The sequence below is a fragment of the Narcine bancroftii genome, chromosome 5, assembly GCF_036971445.1.
Source record: "Narcine bancroftii isolate sNarBan1 chromosome 5, sNarBan1.hap1, whole genome shotgun sequence".
In the NCBI taxonomy this organism is placed as follows: domain Eukaryota; kingdom Metazoa; phylum Chordata; class Chondrichthyes; order Torpediniformes; family Narcinidae; genus Narcine; species Narcine bancroftii.
The window spans coordinates 224,125,322-224,147,939 of record NC_091473.1 but is presented as its reverse complement, the minus strand read 5'-3'; the positions used below and the strand labels follow the sequence as shown (position 1 = coordinate 224,147,939).

General features: G+C 45.7%; 1 protein-coding gene across 7 annotated transcripts in view; it reads left to right on the top strand.

Moving 5' to 3' along the window:
• The window catches only part of LOC138764956 (DENN domain-containing protein 2C-like), a 110,982-nt gene that overhangs the window by 44,526 nt on the left and 43,838 nt on the right, over positions 1–22,618 (top strand). For all 7 annotated transcript variants that reach the window (XM_069941458.1, XM_069941459.1, XM_069941456.1 and 4 more), the window contains exons 2-6: positions 692–784; positions 6,424–7,527; positions 16,387–16,526; positions 19,853–19,962; positions 21,357–21,536. In XM_069941458.1, the coding sequence (XP_069797559.1) occupies positions 723–784; positions 6,424–7,527; positions 16,387–16,526; positions 19,853–19,962; positions 21,357–21,536 (1,596 nt within the window). In that variant the 5' untranslated portion in view covers positions 692–722. The remainder of the gene's footprint in view (positions 1–691; positions 785–6,423; positions 7,528–16,386; positions 16,527–19,852; positions 19,963–21,356; positions 21,537–22,618) is intronic.

Below are 22,618 nucleotides of genomic sequence, written 5' to 3'. Positions count from 1 at the left end.
AGGCGTCTGAATAAAATAGTGAGGAAGAGGCTTGTGCCTTTTGTAGATACTGAAGTGGTTTGGGCTGTCAGGAAATGGAGTTGCTTTTTTACGCAGAGCTTGAAAGCTGTATTTTCTCCACCTCCATGAGCAATCTAAAATGGTACACCCGTCTTGCTGGGTTGAACTGGAAAGGGCTGATGGCATCTTCAGCCCGCGATGAAAGTGCGGGAAATTCAAAATTGTAGCATCTGTTGTTCCACCATCATTTTGAGTGCGTCGCAGTGACACCTCAGTGAGCGTATGTTGTACATCACAGTTGTCACCAATGTTGATGCGATAAATGTCCTGCCTCCTTTGCTTCAGGAAGCTGGGAGACGCAAGTGATCGTAATGCTGGGGAATGTCAACGGTAGGTGATGCTGGAGTCTTCCTGGAGATGACGATCGCTGGCAGTACCATGGACCAAATGTGACCTGTCACTCATGAGCCCATCTCCGAATGTTGTCGAGGTCTTGCAATGTGCAGGCATTTTTTGCTTCCTTTAGTGAGGAGATTCATCTTGCTACCTTTACATATAAATGGGGACTCGTGCCTGCAAGTTTCCAGCCACTCCATTAGCACTGCTTGCCAGGATGGCATCTACAAAGTGTTTTATCCCTGGCTTGCCTTCAGGTTATCTTTGTTCATGTCTCCATCTCTTTCTCTTCCAGGTGAGCAAGAGAGTTGTCTGGAGATGGAGTAATGAATAAGACAAGACTTGGGGCAGCTCCTAACAATCCCTGCAATCCTTTGGGTTCTAGCAGGTCAGTACTTCAGATTCGTGTTCTACACAACTATTAAATTTATCACAAGATGTTCAGGTGGTTGAGAAAGTGTATGGTGTGTTAGTTGAGGATTGAGGTCCAAGACCCATGAGGTAATGTTGCAGCTCTATAAAACTTTGGTTGGAGTATTACATTTAGATCTGGTTGCCTCATTACAGGAAGGATGCTTTAGAGAGGGTGCAGATGGGATTTCCCAGGACATTGCCTTTTGAAACAAGGCTGACAGAGTAAGGGTTCCTTTGTTTAGAGCATAGAAGGAGGAGAGTTGACTTAACAGAGATGTATACGATTACACTGGACAACAAAAATTTTGCTTCCTGAAAACTTTAGGGTGTATTTTATGGATTTTGTGCTGCTGACCATTGCCTTAAAGTGTTCCTATCAAGTACTGTTTTTTAAATGCAACCTTTTTCTTGTGATTTCCTATAATATTTTGGTCTACTTCAAACATACAAAGCCATGAAGTGGAAAACATCATTGAAAATTCCTTTGTTTGCATTCGCATTTGAATTGTCAGGGGCTTAGATAGGGTGGACAGCCAGCACCGTTTTCCCAGGGTAGCAATGGCCAATACTACAGGATGTCTGTTTAAGGATGGTGGAGGAAACTTCCAGGTGATGTCAGAGATGAGGTGGGTTTTATTTTAAATACAGAGTGGTGGGTGCCTGGAATGCATTGCCAGGGGTGACGGTGGAGGCTGGTATGATCGGGACATTTTAAAATATTCTTAGATAGGCACATGGATGTAAGAAAAATACAGGGTTATTGATGTGAGGTAGGAAAAGAGGAGGTTGACGTCGGCCTGCACAACATTATGGGCTGAAGGATCTGTGCAGTAATACTCCAGCTATGTAGATTTCACTGGCTTTGATTTAAACATCCCCTATTGATGAGAATTATGGTAGCAATTGAGAGTGGTTAGAGGGAGAAAGGCTGGCAAATTTCTGGTTTTTTGTTTTGCTACAGTGGGTAGTTTGTGCTATTTTTGAAATTCCAGGAATTAATCCTGGAATTTTGAGTAACATGGTGGTACAGCAAGTAGTTCTGATGTTTTTCTCCACAGGTAATGCTTAACCCATTTTTTTTTTTTTTGCACCTCTGTTGATGTCTCTGAATCTCATCTCATTAATCCAGGTTTAATCCTGCCCCTGATGTTGTCTGTCTACTGTTAGGTAAAACATCATGAGATGGGAATGTACAGGGCTGTAACAAGATGTGAATGCATCCTTGTACTTACAAGATAAGAGAGACATTGATGGATTGAGAGGCAGGAAGCTAGCAGGGAAAGGATAGCAACAGTTTTAGTCATTGGACAAGTAATGATATGATGATGTTCTAAGCATGTATCCAAGGGTATAAAAAATCACCATTTTGCTGATAACGGCAGAATGCATTCTCCGACTAACATGGTTAGTCGCAAGTGTTACAATCCGGTAATAAAGAACAAAGAACCCTGATTTCGACTCAGCCTGGTGTTTGTCTCACTCATTCATGAACAAAGCAGACCTAACACTACCTAGAATGTTCCAGTTCTCCCTGCAACTGTGTTGAATTCCCTGGGGTATTCTGGTTTCTTCCCATTAGATTGCGACAGTTAGTGAAGCGGTCCAGCACATCCTGGGATCGAATCTGGCACTGCCTGCAAGGAGTTTGGATATTCTCCCCTGCGTCTGCTTGGATTTCTCTTGGTGCTCTGGTCTCCTTTCACCCTTCAAAAATTAATTGGTGTTTTTTGGGGGCACGGGCTTGTGGGCCAGTAAGGGCCTATTACTGTGCCAAGCATCTAATTATTTTTTTTTAAATTCCAAAGACGTGGGTTGGTAGGTTAATTGGCTGCTGCAAATTGCCCCTGGTATGGATGGGTGGGAGGAGAAAGTTAATGGGCTCTTGGGAACGAGTTACAAGAAATTGGACTGAAGCAATTGCCCTGTTTGGCCTCCAATATCTCAAGGACACGTGAAGTAATCTGAACTTAAGTTCCACAGCTGTCACAATGAGATATGACTCTGGGTTGTTACCCCTCATTCCCCCACACCCCCCTCCCCAATCTCTGGATCTCTTCACAATTTAACCACTGTACCCAGGCAATCGATATCTGTTTACTTATTGAGGCCATGATGTAGATGGATCGACCAGATTCCAAGGGCTGGAATTTATGTTTAGATCCTCTGAACAGAATGGTGCAGAAGCATTGACATTGACATCCACCCATTCGCTTGCTGCCTGTCCCTTTTCCCCTATGGGAGTAAACCACAATAATGATTTCCTAAAGCAAGGATTTCTTGGTTTTTCACGTTTTTATTGTCACTTTGGATTTTGGGATAGGGCGAAACACAGCACCCACTAAGCAGATCAAAAATTTCCTACAGCACAATTTTTTTTGAGGCGAACAAATTACAAGGGTCAAGAGCGAGTGAGAAGGCAGTGGGGCTGTGAAAGGTGGTCACTGGGCGTGACCCTTTCTTAGCATTTCACCTCCACTATTTACCCCCTTCCTTGCCAACTGCTGACCTGAAAATCATACAAGCAAGTGGCATCCTCCCAAGACGGGACAAGAGAAGACTGGGAAAGGGGGCGGGGGGGGGGTAAAAATCTTGTTCTATTCATCCCTACCTCTCTCTGGAGGGTAAGGCACTGTACTAAAAGAGGGTGGGAATTCTACCTCCCTCCAACAGCACTGTGCCTATCCCTCCCCTCTGACATCTGAGTCCGTGCCAATGGAGCTGTAGCATTCCGCTCACGACATCTAAACATGAATTCGTATCCCTAGAATCTGGTCAATCTCCCGATCCCATGGCGATGCTAACTAATTCAGACCAACATTTTGTTTTCCTAAATGCCTGATGTTTATTATGATGTTCTGAGAGGAGTTTCCATTTTTTATATATATAAAATGCAGAACTGAAAATTGAGAGGACTTCAATAATTCCAAAATATTTTTATGTGATGCTCCCGTTGTGGCCTCCTCTACTTTGGAGTACAGGGCGTTCCGTTGAGCACATAATAACAGGAACCCACCCAGTGGCCAACCATTTTAATTTTACCGAGCTGATATCTCCGTCCAGAACCTCGTGTACAGCCAAACTGAAGCAATTGCAAGTTGGGGGAACATTGACTAACATTCTGTCAGGGCACTCCCCAACTAGATGGCATTAACATCGATTTCTCCAATTTCTGTTAACCCCCCCCCCCCCCGGCCCCCCTTTCCCCGATCCCTCTTTCCTTTCCTCCAGCACCCCATCCCCTTCCCTTACATCAGAGACTGTGCTTCTCAGCTTTTTTCTCTTCTACCCTTGCACATACATCTATGATCTCTTACCAATTAACCTGTACTCCGCCCCTGCTCCTCTCTCCCTCCTCTTCTGTACTCCGCCCCTGCTCCTCTCTCCCTCCACTCCTGTACTCCTCCCCGCTCCTCTCTCCCTCCTCTCGTACTCCTCCCCTGCTCCTCTCTCCCTCCTCTCGTACTCCTCCCCTGCTCCTCTCTCGTACTTCTCCCCTGCTCCTCTCCCTCCTCTCCTGTACTCCTTCCCTGCTCCTCTCCCTCCTCTCCCTCCTCTCCTATACTCCTCCCCCGCTCCTCTCCTGCTCCTCTCTCCTATACTCCTTCCCTCCTCCTTTCTCCCTCCTGAACGCCTCCCCTGCTCCTCTCCTGCACTCCGCCCCTGCTCCTCTCCTGCACTCCGCCCCTGCTCCTCTCCTGCACTCCGCCCCTGCTCCTCTCCTGCACTCCGCCCCTGCTCCTCTCCTGCACTCCGCCCCTGCTCCTCTCCTGCACTCCGCCCCTGCACCTCTCCTGCACTCCGCCCCTGCACCTCTCCTGCACTCCGCCCCTGCACCTCTCCTGCACTCCGCCTCTGCTCCTCTCCTGCACTCCGCCCCTGCTCCTCTCCTGCACTCCGCCCCTGCTCCTCTCCTGCACTCCGCCCCTGCTCCTCTCCTGCACTCCGCCCCTGCTCCTCTCCTGCACTCCGCCCCTGCTCCTCTCCTGCACTCCGCCCCTGCACCCCTCCCCTGCCCCTCTCTCCTTCCTCTCCTGTACTCCTTCCCTCCTCCTTTCTCCCTCCTGTACTCCTCCCCTGCTCCTCTCTCCCTCCTCTCTCCCTCCTCTCCTGTACTCCTCCCCCTGCTCCCCTCTCCCTCCTCCCCCTGCTCCCCTCTCCCTCCTCCCCCTGCTCCCCTCTCCCTCCTCCCCCTGCTCCCCTCTCCCTCCTCCCCGCTCTTCTCCCTCCTCCCCCTGCCCTTCTCTCCCTCCTCCCCTGCTCCCTCTCCCTCCTCCCCCTGCTCCCTCTCCCTCCTCCCCCTGCTCCTCTCTCCCTCCTCCCCCTGCTCCTCTCTCCCTCCTCCCCCTGCTCCTCTCTCCCTCCTCCCCCCTGCTCCCCTCTCCCTCCTCCCCTGCTCCTCTCTCCCTCCTCCCCTGCTCCTCTCTCCCTCCTCCCCTGCTCCTCTCTCCCTCCTCCCCTGCTCCTCTCTCCCTCCTCCCCTGCTCCTCTCTCCCTCCTCCCCTGCTCCTCTCTCCCTCCTCCCCTGCTCCTCTCTCCCTCTTCCCCTGCTCCCCTCTCCCTCTCCCCCTGCTCCTCTCTCCCTCCTCCCCCTGCTCCTCTCTCCCTCCTCCCCCTGCTCCTCACTCCCTCCTCCCCTGCTCCTCTCTCCCTCCTCCCCTGCTCCTCTCTCTCTCCTCCCCTTGCTCCTCTCTTCCTCCTCCCCTCTGCTCCTCTCTTCCTCCACCCCCCTGCTCCTCTCTTCCTCCACCCCCCTGCTCCTCTCTCCACCCCCCTGCTCCTCTCTCCCTCCTCCCCTGCTCCTCTCTCCCTCCTCCCCTGCTCTTCTCTCCCTCCTCCCCCTGCTCCCCTCTCCCTCCTCCCCCTGCTCCCCTCTCCCTCCTCCCCCTGCTCCCCTCTCCCTCCTCCCCCTGCTCCCCTCTCTCTCCTCCCCCTGCTCCCCTCTCTCTCCTCCCCCTGCTCCTCTCTCCCGTGTTTTTATTCCGATGTCTACCTGCTTTTTTTTTCTCATGAAGGAATTTAGCCCAAAATGTTGTTTATCTTTTAAATTTAATTTGAAAGAAAATGTAGACATGCAGCATGGTTAACAGCACCTTTTGGGCCTTGAGCCTGTGCCCCCCAATTGTGCCCATTTTATCTATACTCCCAGTATGTGTACATTTCTAACAGCAGGTGATAACGGGAACACCTGGGGAAAACACACGCAGCCATGGGGAGAATGTGCAAACTCCTTACAGACAGCGTGGGGGACTTTACTTCCTGTAGATGCTACATGACCTGCTGAGTTTCTGTATGTATTGCATCTCTGCATTCCTCTGACGATTTTGTGAGTTGTCTGTGATTTTTTTTAAAATGCCAGGTTATTTATGTTTCAGCAACACTTTTTTGTTCTCAGCTACATATCAGCTGGCTGCCGTCCACCAGAATTGCCAACTCAGATGCAGCTGATTGCCATATGAACAATTATTATTCTTTGGCTTCTTTTTCCCCATTTCCTGCCAAGTAGTAGTCCCTTTTGACACTCGGTTGCCAATTTTTCCCTCTTGCTCTTCCGCCTCCTAGTCAACAGGGTGACTAATCAGGTTTTAATACCGTCATATGTTTTCACTTTGGCAGTGTCAAGAGCATAGTGAAAAGTATAGAAGACTCCCTGAGACAGAGGTCCTGCACTTCAACCAGCAACGTTTTCCAGAAATACGGCTGGCCTCCGGCCAGGAACTTGGAGAAGGTTAAATCCATTGGGGGCCCAAAGGCTGAAGCCCTGTCTCCATCAGGAAGGCCTCTGCTCACCGTGGCCGTCGGCTCAAACCGAGCAGGGAATGAGGTGCAGCTCCCCTGGCACGGGGCTTCGGGGTGGGGGCGTGGCGGTCAAAATGGACATGCTGTGAAGAATTTACGGGAGAAAATGCACTCGTCAGATAGCGTCCCCAGTCTCAGAGACCATGCCACCCCCCGGCACTGTGGAATTGACATTAAACAAAAGATCATGCAATGGGAGGGGAAAACGAATATCATCTCTGGTGTGGACAAGCCTGTGGAAGGCAATTTATCTCCAGAACTTGGATGCACGTTTACATCCAAGCCACAAACTTTAAGCCCAGTGGATAGCAATAAGCAGGGCCTTGTGAAAGCTAAGAGCTTGGGTCTGGATTTCAGGGAAGGATGGAACACAAGTGACCAAAAAGTAAAAAGTACTGTCAAGAAAAATGGGGGAGAACCAAACTCCAGAGTGTTGTCTTCCATCTTCCCTCAAACAAAGAAATTGGAGGATTTTGCTAAGAATGTTCCAGATTCTTCAAAGCTGCTACCTCCAGGGAATTTTTATACATCCCAGAAATTTTGGAAGAAGATGCAAAACATTCCACAGGATGAAAATGCAATATCTGCCTCTGAGCTGAAACGGAAGCGAGAAAGTTCCAGTTCGACTGAGAAAGACTTGGATTTGACAAATTTTAAGGGCAGAGAGACTGCCACACGGAATGCAGAGAGCGTGTACAATACAGATTCTGAGGAAGCTGAAGAATCACGTGCAATCAATCCAGTTCCTAAACCCCGGCGGACCTTTAAGTATGCTGTAGATAAAAATTCTGGAGATTCTGCCTCTCAAGTAAAGGCTGTATCTACTAAAGGAAATGGTCAGTCTGCACCCCTGCTAGCAACCTTCTCACCGCCTTCAACGAGGTTACCTGGGACTGGAACACAACTAATAAAGGCAAAAAGGTAGGCTGAGTTCCAGTCATGTTCAAGTTCATATTCAACCAGATGAAATACTATTTTCCTGACGACCATGGTGCACACACATATACACACACAGTACATAGTAAGTAATAATCACATACATACCTAAAGATATAATTTAAAATAAATATATATAAATATTTTGGGATGATTTACTCGGTTACAGGATACTGTTCATCATTCTCACAGCCTGCGGGAATAAGCTTGATAGTCCTGATTTTGATGCTCCTGTACCACCTCCTTTACGCTGATGTGCTGGATACAAAAGGTTCCCTTTGAGCCCTATTTGAACGGTCGTGGGATTTCAAGCAGAACCAGCTCCGGCTCCCTCAATGGGCCATTCAATGCCTGTGCGGAGCAGATGGCAGTCGATTGAGTGGCTGAACCCCGCAGGAGCACTGCATCTCCGCTCCCTTGCTCCTCACGGGTCTGCACCAGCTAGACCATGCAATTGTAGAGTTGTTCCTATTGTTCACTTTAAACACTTCACCTTTTGCCTTTAACCCAGGTCCTCTAGTTCAAGTCTCACCTAACCCCAGTGAAAAAAGCATGCCTGCTTCACTCTATCGATATCCCTCATTATTTTGTATGCCTCTGTCAAATCTGACGCTCCAGAGAATAAAGTCAAATTGTAACCAGCAAACCCATAGTTTGATGCTTTGTTCCAGCTGTGAAACCTGTTCCCTGATCTCCTTGCCCATTGCTAAGGGGATGTGTTGCACCTTTAATTACCTCTTTAACTTGCGACTGAATGTTTCATCAGTTTTCCTCTCCATTCTTCACGAGTAAAGGGAAAAATACATAACAGCCGTTTTGGACTTATAGCCCCTTCATCAAGGTACAGAAAAATGTCAGAAATTGGAAAGAATTGTCGCTAACTTTGATAGGAAGGGTGAACTGCATTAAAATGAACGTATTCCCATGGATTCAATACTTATTTCAAACGTTACCAATTCTCTTGACAGAGAAATTCTTTGTAGGACTAAGGAGAATAATAAGGAAGTTCTTATTGGAAGGGGGGAAAAATTGAGGGTAGCGCTGGACAAATTGACAGAGGGATATAAACAAGGTGGGTTACAGTTACCAAACTTCAAAAACTATTACAGAGCTGTGCAACTAAGGTACTTATCAGAATTTTACCAGTCGGGAGAAAAACCGGATTGGACTAGGATAGAACTAGATAAAATAGGAGAAAAGATACTGGAGCATATACTTTATAAATGGGATGAAAAGCTGGTGCAATACAACCAAAATATGGAAGAAGATACACGCAGAAAAAAAAGATAAATTACCACATACCAAAAATGCTATTGACACAAAATCCACTAATCCCTTTTATAATAGACAATTTTTTAGAGAATGGGAGAGAAAAGGAATCCAGAGAATATAAAATTGTGTTTTGAGAAATAATTTATTAACATTAGAACAATTGAAGGACAAATATGGAATAACTCACTGTACAATGTTTGCTTACCATCAGTTGAAAGCTTATTTAAAGGACAAACTGGGAAGCAGATTGAGACTACCAGAAGGAAGCAGCTTTGAATGTATAATTTCAGATACAATGATAATTAAAAGATTTATAATTAAAATGTCAGCAGATGTCCAAATAAAAAGGTAAAGGGGGGAGGGAGGCGTGGTCACAAAGGCAAGAAGTAATGGGTGGAGAAGGGAGAGACGGCACAGCAGCAAGAAAGGGGGAAGTGGGATGACTGAGTGAATAGAGAGGGAAGGGGGGTGGAGAGCTGGGGAAAGAAGATGGGGGGGGGGGGAATGGAAAGGAGAGCAGGTTAGTAGAAACCAGAAAAGCCAATGTTAATACCATCTGGCTGGAATGGAAAATCAGATGTAGTATGGGTAGTACATGAGGCCATTGACAGACGTATGAGAATGGGCAGGGGGACGCAGAACTGAAATGGCTGTCACTGTTCTGTCCGCACCAGAAACCCTGGCAAAGTTCTACAGAGGTGTGGAAAGTGTGCTGACCAGCTGGTATGAAGACACCAATACCCCTGAGCGTAAAGCCCTGTAAAAGGTAGTGGACATAGCCCAGGACATCACAGGCAAAACCCTTCTATTGAGAACATTATCTGTTTGCAATTCTTTATTTGTTCACGTTTGTACATGCTGTGTACAGTTTTTTTTTTGCTCTACCAATGTGTGGTAATTCTGCCTTGCCCACAGAAAAATAATCTCCGAATTATATGTAATGTCATGTATGTACTCTGACCATAAATCTAAAATCAGTACCTGAGGATTCCCTGTGTTCAAATGGGCTCACCTCTCCCAATCACTGCAAGCTCTGCAATGTGCTCTCCAGGTCTCCAGTCCTGGCCTTGTGTGAAACCACACCCCACCCTTGATAGCCCAGCTTTCAGCAGTAGGGGTTCAGAATTCTCTCTCCTCAATAAAGATGCATCTTCAACTCCTTGACTCTGTGGTGCTGAGTCAGAACACCACCAAATGCTAGCGACTTGTCAAAATTCTGATCAACATTTGAAAGTCCTCGGGAGGTTTTCTTGTGTTGAAAGTGCTCCTCAAGTCTAGTTGATAGTTTCCCCAATGCATGTTGTGCAGTCTTGAGGCATAGAAAAACCAGGCCCAATTCCAGCCAATCAAGGCCAGACCTAGTCTTCTTTTCTGCTGTGTGATCCTCTGGTAGCTCTTAACCTGGAGACTGACTGTCTTCGAGTCAGTGTTGTGGTGCTAAGCTTAGCTGGGAGAGCCATTAGTAAACTGTGAATGCTTCAAAAATGGGAAGTTCAACACTGTGAATATGTTTACCTTAAGCTCCCAAGTTAATAACCTACTTGTCTGTATTTGATCTCTGTGATTAACTCACCTGTGCGTGTAGTTATAAGATGGAGATAGGAGGGTGGTGCGAGGGTGGGACTGTAATGCGCGTCAAAAGAACCAAAGACTTGTTGATCCAAACCAAGGCTTTTATTAACTAAAAGACTGGAGCATATCACAAGTAGGTCGACCAGTCCAGAATGACCTGGTCTGGCTAGGAGCAATCCTTTAAGACCTGCCAGTAGGTGTGGCTACACTCTCAGCCAATCACAGTCATCCTACACTACCATTTGTACATATGTTCATATACACATTGGTGATAGAATCTGTACTATCACTGGGACCTTATCATCTTGACTCAGGTGGCATTCAGGGATTCTTTCAATAAGATTGACAGAGTGCAGAGATTCCCAAGGATTTTGCCAGGATTGAAGAACTGAGTAACAGGGAAAGATTAAACTGGTTAGGATTTTATTCCCTGAAGCATAGAAGAATGAGGGGAGATTTGATAGTTATACAAAATTATGGTGGGTATAAATAAAGGCAAGAAGGCTTTTTCTACTCAGGATGGGAGAAATTAAAAACTAGAGACATGGGGGAAGGGCGAAAGGGAACTTGTTCATGCAGATCGTGGCGAGAATGTGAAACAAGTTACCTGCTGAATTGATAAATTCTGGTTCAATATTGACATTTAAGAAAAAAATGGATAGGTACATGGAGGGATGAGTATGGAGGGATATGGTCCAGTGGGACAAGGCAGAGTAAATAGTTCCACACAGACTAGAAGGGCTGAGTAGCCTGTTTCTATGTTGTACTGTCCTATGGTTCTATAGCGAATGTCGTATAGGGGCCACAAGACTCGCACCACCAGGTTCAGGAACAGCTGCTTCCCCTCCACCAGTAGACTCCTCAAGGACAAACTCAATCAGGGACTCATTTAAACTAAATGACTCTTACTTGTGTATTTTGTTGATTTTTTTTGTTCTCTCTGTATTGCACTGTCAGTTTGTTTACATTTATTAACTGTTTACAGTTCTTTTATTTGTTTACATGTTTACGGTGTGTACAGATTAATTTTGGACTACCAATTGGTGATAAAAGAATCTCAGAGTTGTATGTGATGTCATGTATGTACTCTGACAATAAATCTGAAATCTAAATCTGAAATCTACACAAACTGGTCACAGTGTGATTTCCACACCTTTACTGCTGCTGTTTGCAGAGAGAGTGAAGGTTGTTTTTCTGCACCAAGTAGTGCTGTGTGTGTATACCTGTCAACTGTGTGTTCACAGTAAGAGGCAAACTCCGTCCACAGCCATGTGACCACTAAATAACAGTGGATGGGCTCAGATTTGGGAAATCTTTTGCCCCTTCTTTCTCTAATCAGAGAACTATCCTTCTTAGCTCTCTGCCCTCTCCCCTATCTCAGCATCTTTCTCTATGACCCTTCCACCTGTATCTTATTACCTGTTAACCTGCGCTCCTTCCCCTTCGACCCACCTCCCTCACACCACCCCCCCCCCCCCCACACCTTTTTATTCAGGTGTCTGTCTGTTTTTTCAGATTCCTGACCAAGGGCTCAGACCCGAAATGCTGTGTCACCCTTTACTTATGGATGCTGTGTGGCCTGATGTGTGTAGCATTCTTTCGTGTTTTTCTTGCCACAGCAGACTGGGAGCTGTTCTCTTGCACTTCTAAGGAGCTGGCCTATTAGAATAAGTGTTTAGAGAAGCCCTTACAACGAGATAGCACAACCAGCTTTGAAACTGGAAGAAACCTTGCATTGGATCATTGCCCGACAGGATCTTGGGCCATCGAAAAGCTTTGACTTAAGTTACTTCTAAGGTTTAGGCAGAGCCACTGCAATGCAGCCAATTGATGCACTGCAGCAAGACAGCTAGATAACAAGGAATGTGACCAGAATTGATCTGGGAGACGAGTAGTCTGTAGTTAAACGTGGAAATCTGCAGGCGCTGTGATTGTAGTAGCAATGCTAGGGGAACTCAGCCAGTGTCGCAGCATCCATAGGAGGTGAAGATATATTTCTGATGTTTCAGGCTTGTCCCCTTATTTATGGCATAAGCAAAAAGCAGGGAGGTGACTGAATTAAAGATTGGGAGAAGAAGGAGTTCAGACCAATAGACAAAAGGTGTTAATTGGATATGATAAGAGGAAAGGTAAGAATTGATTTTGGCTCTGTGAAAGTAGACTGAGGGAAAAGGGAAGAGAGAGAGAGAGACAGAACTAGGGGAAAGACAGGTGGAAGAAGAAGGGAAGGAGGTGTTTTAATGGAAAACTGAGAAGTCAGCATTGATGCCCTCTGGTTGGAGGGAACCCAGATGGAAGATGAGGTGTCCCTGCAATTTGTGGGTGGTTGGCAGTGCATCAGACCATGGACAGATATATCAGCAAGAGAATAAGACAGGGAATTGTAATGGATAGTGTTACGGATTTATGTTAATCTTTCATGTTAAACTATATTTATTTTATAAAAATGTCTTAGTAAAGTAAATTATAGAGTTAAAATATTATATCTGTATTTTTAATAAGTTAGCTGGGGGTTGGTACAGGGTCACAACACACTTATAGAGAACCATTGTTTTTGGAGAAGAGTGGAGTGGTCGAGTCTTGGACAGACAGAGCTAATGGATTTCAAGTGGGTCTTAATTATTCAAGAACTGTTCAGGAAGCCATCTGTTTTTAATCAAAGCCACTTAAGGCTCTTGAACAGAGATGAGGTCAGAGGTTGTTATGGAATGGTTTTGAAAAAGGAACAGAATTTTGGTAGAAATAAAGCTGATAGTAATGTGGTTTCCAAGAATTGGGACTCACCTTGGTGATGATGTAGTGGTCACATGACTTGGATAACAATATGACCCAATTTAGGCATTTTGAGTTCAGTTTTGGATCAGTTCAGCTTGGAGTTTACAGAAGTCAAAGCCCTGTGACCTACAGGGATTGAAACCTTGTGAAAGACGGGGTTGAGTTACAGAAAGCAGAATTGGTGCTGTTTGTTTTGTGTTACTCCTGGAAGAAGGGGGAACACAGAATCTGTGGCTTTTGAATTAATGAAGACCACTCTGTTGTCTCTTTGGAAAAGAGGACCAAATTCTACTGGGTCTATTTTTGTGTTTGGCCACTTCGTTTAACTCTTGTCTGGTTTGTGACTTCATCGTGGAAGAAGATAACCACAATTGTTTAACCATTATCTGGGTTTGTGAATTCATTGTGACAGAAAATAGCCACATTCTGTCTTTAGAAGATGGCAGATTCTTCGTGTGGAAAACATTTGTGAGTAAAATAAGCCTGAAGATGTTTTAACAGCACTTAATAATTCATTCTGAACTGAGAATTTAAGACCTTCAAGCAAGACTAAAATAATACTGAACTTTTAAAGATTGACTTTTCAGAATGGGACTTTGTCTGGTGAATTTTCCATTGCTGTTCCTGTGTTAGTGCTAACAAAAACCCTTTAGTCCCAAACATAATTAAAAAGGTTGTTAGTTTGTAACGGTGGCCTCTGGGAGATCCCCTCTATTATGACGGACAGAGCCGAGGTGCTCAACTAAACGATGTACCAGTCTATGCCCAGTAGAGGAGAGGCTGGCTGAGACTTCATCGTGGAAGAAGAGAACCAAAGTTGTTTAACCCTTGTCTGGGTTTGTGAATTCATTGTGACAGAAAATAGCCACATCCCCTGTCTTTGAGAAGAGGCCAGATTCTTCGTGTGGAAAACATATGTGAGTAAAACAGCACTTAATAATTCATTCTGAACTGAGAGACTGGGTGAGACTGGCTGAGTTCCTCTGATACAATAGCCTTCCTTTGTTTCAGCACCATGGGCGTCAACATTAATTTTGCTGCCTTTTCTCTGAAATGGGACTGGAAGCCATAAACTTTGTAAAGAGGAGAAAAGCTACCAGCTATGACCTGGGTGACGACCATGAGATTGCAACAGGCCGGGACCATTTTGATTGTATTCTTCGCTTGTCGTTGACCAAACTTCATAGGGGGAGCATGCCTTTGTGGGGAAGAGTTTGTGTTGGAGAGGGGAAGTGGGCGCGTGATGATCGCTACTCTTCGGGCAGGTAGAATGTAATTGGGGAGTCTGTGGGGAGGAGTTGTAGCTCCCCCTGCTGTGTGGATCTCTGTGCAGTAAGGTCAGGATCTGCACTGATGAATCGTATTCCAGTCCTGCTCACAATGAACAATGCTAGTGTGAGGGCAGTGTCAGGGAGCACCAAGGATCCTGCGGGCACCCTCCCAGAATGCAGCTGGAGAGAAAAGAATCCTGTATTGGGAAAAAATGGTGCAACAAGGGGTCCATTTTCCTTGCCCTCTGCGAGTAGCTGATGCGGGGGTTGCTTTTACTCTGTGTGACTGACCTTGCGTTCCACTTGTAGCAGAATCAGCCCTCCTCTTCTCAGCAATTCCCCCACGTAGACCAGATATTGGCTGGTGTTTCTCATGTAGTCCCTCTCATAGTTTGGAGGCTGGACCATCTCCACAGTGGGTCACTGATAGAGGGTGAAGTTTGCCTTTATCACCCAGATGTGTTTGGGACTTTACCCAAAATGTTCAAAGCTTGGTTGATGTGACACAAAAGTACAGAAATTCTTGAATAAAGCAATATTGTTGCCATGGAACCAGATACTGAAGGGCATCTGTTAATTGAATGAATTTTCATTCCCGGCCTAGAAAGAATTCCAGTATTCTCCTTCCATAGTTAGTCCTTCATGAAATTGTGGGAACTATGAAGCCTAAAACACTGCAGGAGAAATTCCAGATTGATTACATCTGACCTTTGAACATTCCCTTGCCAGTGAGGCTCCAGAACTGGACTTTCAGCTTCAATGAGTTGTTTAATTGACAAATATCTTAGTTAGTTGAGATAAATCACATTAAATGTTCATATCTCTGCCAGGCAAACGGACTTTGGGGCAAAGGATAGGCCTGGAATCTCTGCCGTGCGATGTCCCAGCCAGTGTGCGAGAGGGGGAGTGAGCATGCGTAGGGTATATTGAGCGCATGTGAGGGGAAAACAGATACACACATAAGGAATGGGTAGCCTAACAATGACCACACTGCCACACCACCTATCCTTCTGAGAAAAGTTTTTCCGGAAAACACCTTTGATCACTGCCTGGCACATTCAAGGAATACATGGTGAACGGCACCCTGGGACTTGGCACACCCAACGTGAGGGCTCTGTGGGGAAGAACCGCACAGGCTCAAACTCTTCCATTACCGGATAGTGAGAGGCTGAGACTGATGGGAACTCTCAATCAACAGGTGGGAGGAACCCTGGGGGAGGGGAGGCACATTCATGGCAATGATGCATTAAATGGTTAATATGGTAATGTACAGTAACAAACTAAAATGCAAACATTACACTATGAACGTAAATTTTAAAATTGCAAGCTTATTTTGCATATATGCAAATAAGACACTATGATGTGAACAAAAATTTCCTGCATGCTTGTTAACGTTAAGAAAATCCATTTCAGTTTTCTAAAATAATGGAGGAAATTATCCAAAAACCTTTTCGATCTTCCTCAACTGTGTTCCTTCTTCTCCCTCGCGCCCCCCCCCCACCGTCTTCTCCTTCGCCCCCTTTCTATAACTATTTGTCCATCCCACTCCACAGTTGTGTTCAGATGGGCCATTTCTCCATCTTGGCAGTATGGTTGTAACTGCCAAGGATTTTGATCTATCCCACCCAACACTTGTTCCTAAACCTCTTTCCCTGCCCTTAATTCATTCTTTTGGGCTGTACCTTCTGATTGGGTGTCCCAATAAATGTCTTGATGTGATGAGTGTTATGCAGGGGCTTGGGCTGTAGCGTTCTGTTCAAGATGTTAGCTGTCTCTGCCCTCCTGCTCCCTGTTTGCTTTCCTCCTTTCATTACTTCTGCACCAACTCCCCCTTTTGTCTTTCCTCACTCTTCACTTTCTCGCCCCCTCCTCTCTCTTCCTGCTCCCATTTCCTTCCCCCATTCCAATTCGCTCTGAGCTGCCATCCTGACACGTACATTGCAACCCTCTATAGAAAATCCTTCGAGTTTGAGGACGTGGATGGTCTCCTGACTCCTGCAGTTCGAGACAAGAATCATCAGCGAAGTGGGAAGGATACAGAGAAGATGCTTCCCCAAACTCTGTCCGAAGAGAACATCTACGAGGATGTTATAAGTAAGGAGTCTACATTGAAAACAACAGAATTTTTTGCCCTAAAAAATGCACAAAATTCTGGAGAAACTCAGCAGGTCAAACCAATGGTTGATGTCTCGGTGACAAGTTGGAAATAAAAAGGTACAGAGCGGGCAGCTGGGCAGGATGAGGTATCCAGGAGGAAGAAGAGGGAGAAAGGGTCTGGGATGGGGGGAGGGGTGAAGAGTCATGGTCATGGAAGTGAGCCTGGAGGCGGAAGCGACAGAAGAAGAATTCGGTATCGCGGTGAGCACAGAACTCATTGAGGTGTGGGTGGAGATGAGGTCTCTACTGAGGTTTCAGTGAGACAGGTGTTGGAAGGAACTCTTCATTTGGGAGCAGTACAGAGTACCTAGAGTTCCAGTGTTATCCCACTGTGCCTTTTCCTTAGTCAGTCAACCTGGTGTATGAAGATGGACTTGTTTGGAGAGTGAAAGTCCACTGGTGCTGACTCAGATCCAGTTGGGAGGAAGATATTGGCCTATACAAAGATGTGTGGTTTATTTTTATGGAATGATGAACAGCTCCATGTGTTTAATAAATTACATTTAAACTTGAAAATAATTGAACAACCTACTATTGGATGCCACATCCATTTGGTCATAATCTGAATTTGAATATCACCCAATATGCAATATGTTTACTAGTGGATGTTTTACTGGGTGTTCTTGCTGAATTTTCTAGTATTGACAGCACAGGAAAGGGTCACACAGATCCACACCAGTTAGTAACCTCCACTTGAGCCTGTTCCTGTTAAGTTTCATCAAATCCCAGCAGTAAAACCTCCAATGCTTAACCTTCTCTGTAAATAGTCATGGAGGAGTACAACATGGATCAGGCCCTTCGGCCAAACCCATCCATCCTGACCAAGTTGGCATTCTGGGCTAGTCCCATTTGCCAAATGGAAGATGCCTGGCAAGTGTATCGTCCCAGACCATTTTCTCAGATCCCTGATATATTGTGTTTGATGCATTTTTGAAGAAGGTTATTTTTACATTCCACAAGTGACTGATCATGCAAAGGTAGGACTGAGCAGATATATTCCTTTTCCTAGGAAATAAATCTACTCTTGGAGGAAGTCAGATCTGTCTTCTGGGAAACTCCACACCTATAAGAAGTTCCCATCTTCACTCTAAGTATATCTAGGATTCCAGTGCCAAATACAGAGCATTGCACTTGGCAGGGACACGAGACCTGACCACCTTGATCCATAATTGCTCATGCTTGTATTGCAACAAGGACCAATCTTGTAAACATTTTTTTTTAAATGAGAAGCTGGTTCCCCCTCTAATTTCCTTATGGCTCTATTGGGGGGAATGGGACATTCTCTTTTGCCCCCCCCCCCCCCCATTTTATTCTATGGTTACTGACAATGAGGAGAAGTGTACAGAAGCCAATTCAACTGCCCACACAACTTTATGATGAGGGAGGAAACCGGAGAACCCTGGGACAAACAGCCAGGTATCTACCCAAAACTTTTGTTTGGAACTCTTTTAAATTTTTAATTAAAAAAAAAAAAAAAATGTAGACATACAGCATGGTAACAGGCTCACGAGTGTGTGCTGCCCAATTTACACCCCTTTAACCTACACCCCTGGTACATTTATGAACAATGGGAGGAAACCCATGCAGACATGGGGAGAACATAGAAACTCCTTACAGACAGCGCGGGATTTGAACCCAAGTCCGGTTTCCTCTGTTTAACAATGTCTGGTATGTTGGGTGATGGGTCCCTCTTGGAGTTGATGGAAAGTCGAGACATGGTCTCCACTTGCCCCATCACTTGCATCATATTTGCTTTGAACTCCAAGTTAACCTGTGACCAAACAGATCCCACGTAGTGGGATGATCATATTGAAACATGAGATCTTAATGGGCTGCGAATGAGTAGACATCCCTGAAACATGAATGTCTGCAGATGCAGTGATTGAAGTAAAAACACAAGGCTGGAGAAACTCAGCAGGTCAAACTGTGTACTTCTATGTAGCAAAGCTAAAGTTTCGGGCTCAAGCTTTCACTAGTGGGAGAATCATGAACACCTTTCAAGGTGGGGACGATCATTTAAAACTAAGTTACGTAAAAGTCTTCTCACAGAGGGTGGTATTCCCAAGTTCAAGTTTATTGTTATGGGTGCTGAGGTAAAGTGCGATCATTCATTTTGAGAGAATCCAGCCATTCATAGTTCAAAAGCAATAATAATGGTGCAGAGTGGCAGAGAGAGATCAGTTGGAACAGCAAGGACAAGAAGAATGTTAGTGATGTTAGAAGTGTTAGCAAGTAGGGTCAGGAGAGTGGTGCAGTCGTAAGCCACTTTCAGGTGGTCACAATGCGACTGTCGGGTGGCCACCTGAAAGTGGAGAACCCGGCCAGGAGGTTTACCTACCTAACCCTTCTCCTGTAGGTACAATATCCTGCTCCGAGAATCCCCCATTGCACCTGAAAGCAGCATCAGGCTAAGCTGCTAGCAGCTTTCAGGTGCCTAGCAGGGGGCAGGCTGATGACAGTCAGCTGGCAACCCAACTCCCCACTGCCGGATAATCCCCTGGCGTTGGACTACAGGGCCGGGGCAGCCGGCAGGGGACTACGGGGCTGGGGCGGCCGTCCCTTCGCAGACACTCGCAGCCACTCCAGAGCTGCATTCTCTAGGCGATTCCACCTGAAAGCGGCTGTAGAGTGTGTGAAGAGATCTGTTAGGAACAGCATGCAAAATCTCACCTTGGTCCCGAACCATCTTGTGGTCTTGTGGCCCAGAGTTACAGAGACTTCCTCAGCAGATGAATTTGCAATGCAGGTAGACACATTGTTGGACAGGAGTTGAGGGCCATGGGGATCTGGCCTTGAGCAGATGTGCTGTGAACATATTGAGAGGCCTACTGATCCCATTTCCTCCTGTACTTCTGTTACATAGAAACATAGAAAAATAGGTGCAGGAGAAGGCCATTTGGCCCTTCAAGCCTACACCGCCATTCAATATGATCATGGCTGTTCAGTACCCTGTTCCTGCCTTCACCCCATACTTAGCCAAATCTAATCGACTCTTGAATATTGACAAAGAACTGCCCTCAACTACTTCCTGTGGCAAAGAATTCCACTGATCCACCACCCTTTGAGAGAAGAAATCTTTCCTCATCTCAGTCCTAAGAAACTTCCCCCTTATCCTTAAACTGTGACCCCTGGTTCTGGTTTTTCCCAGCATTGGAAACAACCTTCCTGCATCTAGTTTGTCTAAACCCTTAAGAATTTTATATGTTTCTATTCAGGGATAAGACATTCTGATTGGCATTTTCCTCCTCTCCTTCGGTCTGTAGGTCCTTCAAAGGAAAATCCGTATGAAGATGTCAAGTTCTCACCATCCGTTCTGACCAGACAGAGGCGAATTTGGGCAACACCACCTAATCGACCCAGGAGACCACCAGAAGTACGAATCCTAGATAATGTGTCCTGGTCCTCTGGGTTACTGAAATGAACGAGTGACCTGGAGCCCTTTAGACGTTGGCGCGCGATGTGCGCGTCGGTGTATCTGCGCACATGTTTGGCTGCAGCAAGTAGGAATTTCAGTGCATCTGTACATTCTTCTTGACCATAGGTCTGATGCCAATGTTGGTGTAAGTAGGAGTAAGTAGATGCAGAGGTCAACATCTGGTGATGCATAGACAGGTTAAGATGCCAGACCAAATGGTATAGGGGGAGAAAGAATTCTGAAGAAAGGGTCACAGTCAGGAATAAAGACTTTGGCAATAGAAAGGGGAAGTAGAGTTCAAGGTCATGAATTCAAAATGGGGAGATGGTGATGAAATGGGGATGGAGAGAACAGATTAATTGAGATCAGGAAAGGACAGATTGGAGAGGATAGAGAAAATAATCTGAGAGGGAGGTGGGAACAGATGGAGAAAGGAGTATTTGAATTTGGGAATTGAAGTTTATAATAGTCCCAGATCTCTGATTTGAGAGTTGCATTTATCCATTAGAGCTGAAGCTTCTTCATGCTATTGCCATAAGTCACAGAATGATTACTTTTGGCTCTGATAGAGTTGGAGGATATCAGGAATTTATGATTTTGAAATGATCACAGAAGTGCAGAGAAATTGTTTGCATTTAGCACAGCAGAAGTAGTTGAGTTCAAAGCTCTGAGCTTGCGGAATAACCTATGTGGGTTGTAATTGGAGCTAGTGGGAGGGAACCTTTTATTCATGCTGGCTTTTCACATCAACCACCAATCGGCAGTGGAAATCTTCCACTCCCCCTAAAGGTGAAGCCAATGACTGAACCATGTTACTGTTCCCCATGAATCGGTCCCAGTTACAACAGTGGTGAGCACAGAGCATGTTTCCAGTAATCTGATGCCATCCTTGATGCCAAAAGGCACCGACGAGCTTCCTTTGGTCCGTCATGGTGTTGGAAGGCTATTGCAGGTTGTGAAATTCTCCCAAGATGCCTTTGCAGACTGGGTCGGCAGAAGGGCCTGTCTCCATTCTGGATGGCTCTGAGAAGATGGTTCTGCACCCAGCACAACTCTCCAGAGGCTGCAGGTACACACCGAATGGACTTTGGAGTCCGTGTGTCCCTCTGGAGCACTTGGGTGCTTGACCCACGGAGCAGTTGAAGCCTCAACCTTGTCGAAGTATCGCTGTAAATGCAAGTCTATTTTGAGGCACTGGTGCACTGGCTTTAGAAAGATGTACTAGCATTGACAGCTGATTAACTATTATGCAAATAAAATGCTCTCTATTAGACGATGGTATTTCCCATCTCTGAGTCAAAGAGTCACTCTACCTCACTCTAACGTTTGTATGTTTGTTCCACTGCCATCAGCTCCCACCCAAGCCCCTGAGCCTCCTGGGACAAACTCAGGAAAGCAAAACTTTAAAAGGTGTGGAGCAGAAGAAGGTCAGTAAAGACGCCCTTCGTTCCACTCCCCTGTCTGCATCGGGCATCTCTGAAGATTCTGTCGGTGGAGACGTGCTTGTGAGGAAAAGAAAGAGGATCCCCATGGTGAGTGACGATGTTGTCATGAGATACATTTGTTTATAGAGTGAAATTCCAATAGCCCACTATCCAACTGTTCAAATGGCTTGACATCTGGCTCACCAGATGTTTGCCGACCACCCTTCCCTCTGATGGAGGCCCAAGATTCCCAGCCTCCTTCCAACTCCCTGGATTCACTGAAATATTTTTTATTCCACTGTGGAACATCTTAAAGAAAGTGAATTGGAAGAGTATCAATCAACAGGAATAACATCACATCTGCTGGTCTGGCAATCGCCAAAGTCCTGACCATGCTGTGCTAACGGACCTTTACTGTATCTGTAGTTTTATGAGCTATCTAAATTTGAAGTACTTGTTGAGATTATAGCTAATGTTGTACAGTGCTTTAAGATGGACCTGTGTCTTTAGAAAATATAATAGTTTTACCCTATGGTAAGCAGCCTTTACATTTTTTTGGAGAATGCAATAATCTCAGAGAAAGACTGTGATTTTTCAGACTCCAGTGTTTGATGAAAGCTCAGCACTGTAACTCGTATTTCTGAAGGAAGCAGTGACTGATATTTAGTTCCCCAGTGCTTATATGGGATGATCCACTGGAGAAAGCATCTGTAGTACTCACCACAAGTTTCATGGAGTTCTGGTTGCCTCGTTATAGGAAGGATGCGGAACTTTAGATAAGGTGCACAGGAGATTTACCAGGATACTGTCTGGATTAGAGAACGCATCTTATGAGGAAAGATTACGTGACTGGGGATTTTCTCTTTGGAGCAACAGAGGATGAGAGGCATCTTAATAGAGGTGTACAGGATTGTGAGGGGCTTGGGTAGAGGAAACAGCCAGCACCATTTTCCCAGGGCAGCAATGGCCAATACCAGAGGAAGTCTGTTTAAGATGAATGGAGGAAAGTTTAGAGGAGGTTGTTCTGCACAGAGAGGTAGGTACTTGGAATGCATTGCTGAGGATGGTGGTGGAGGCTGGTACACTAGAGACATTTAAAGGGCTCAGATGGGAACATGGATACCATGATGGAGAGTGTTCAGCCATGCACATTGGTATAAAAAAAATAGACGGGTAGACTATTTTTTAAA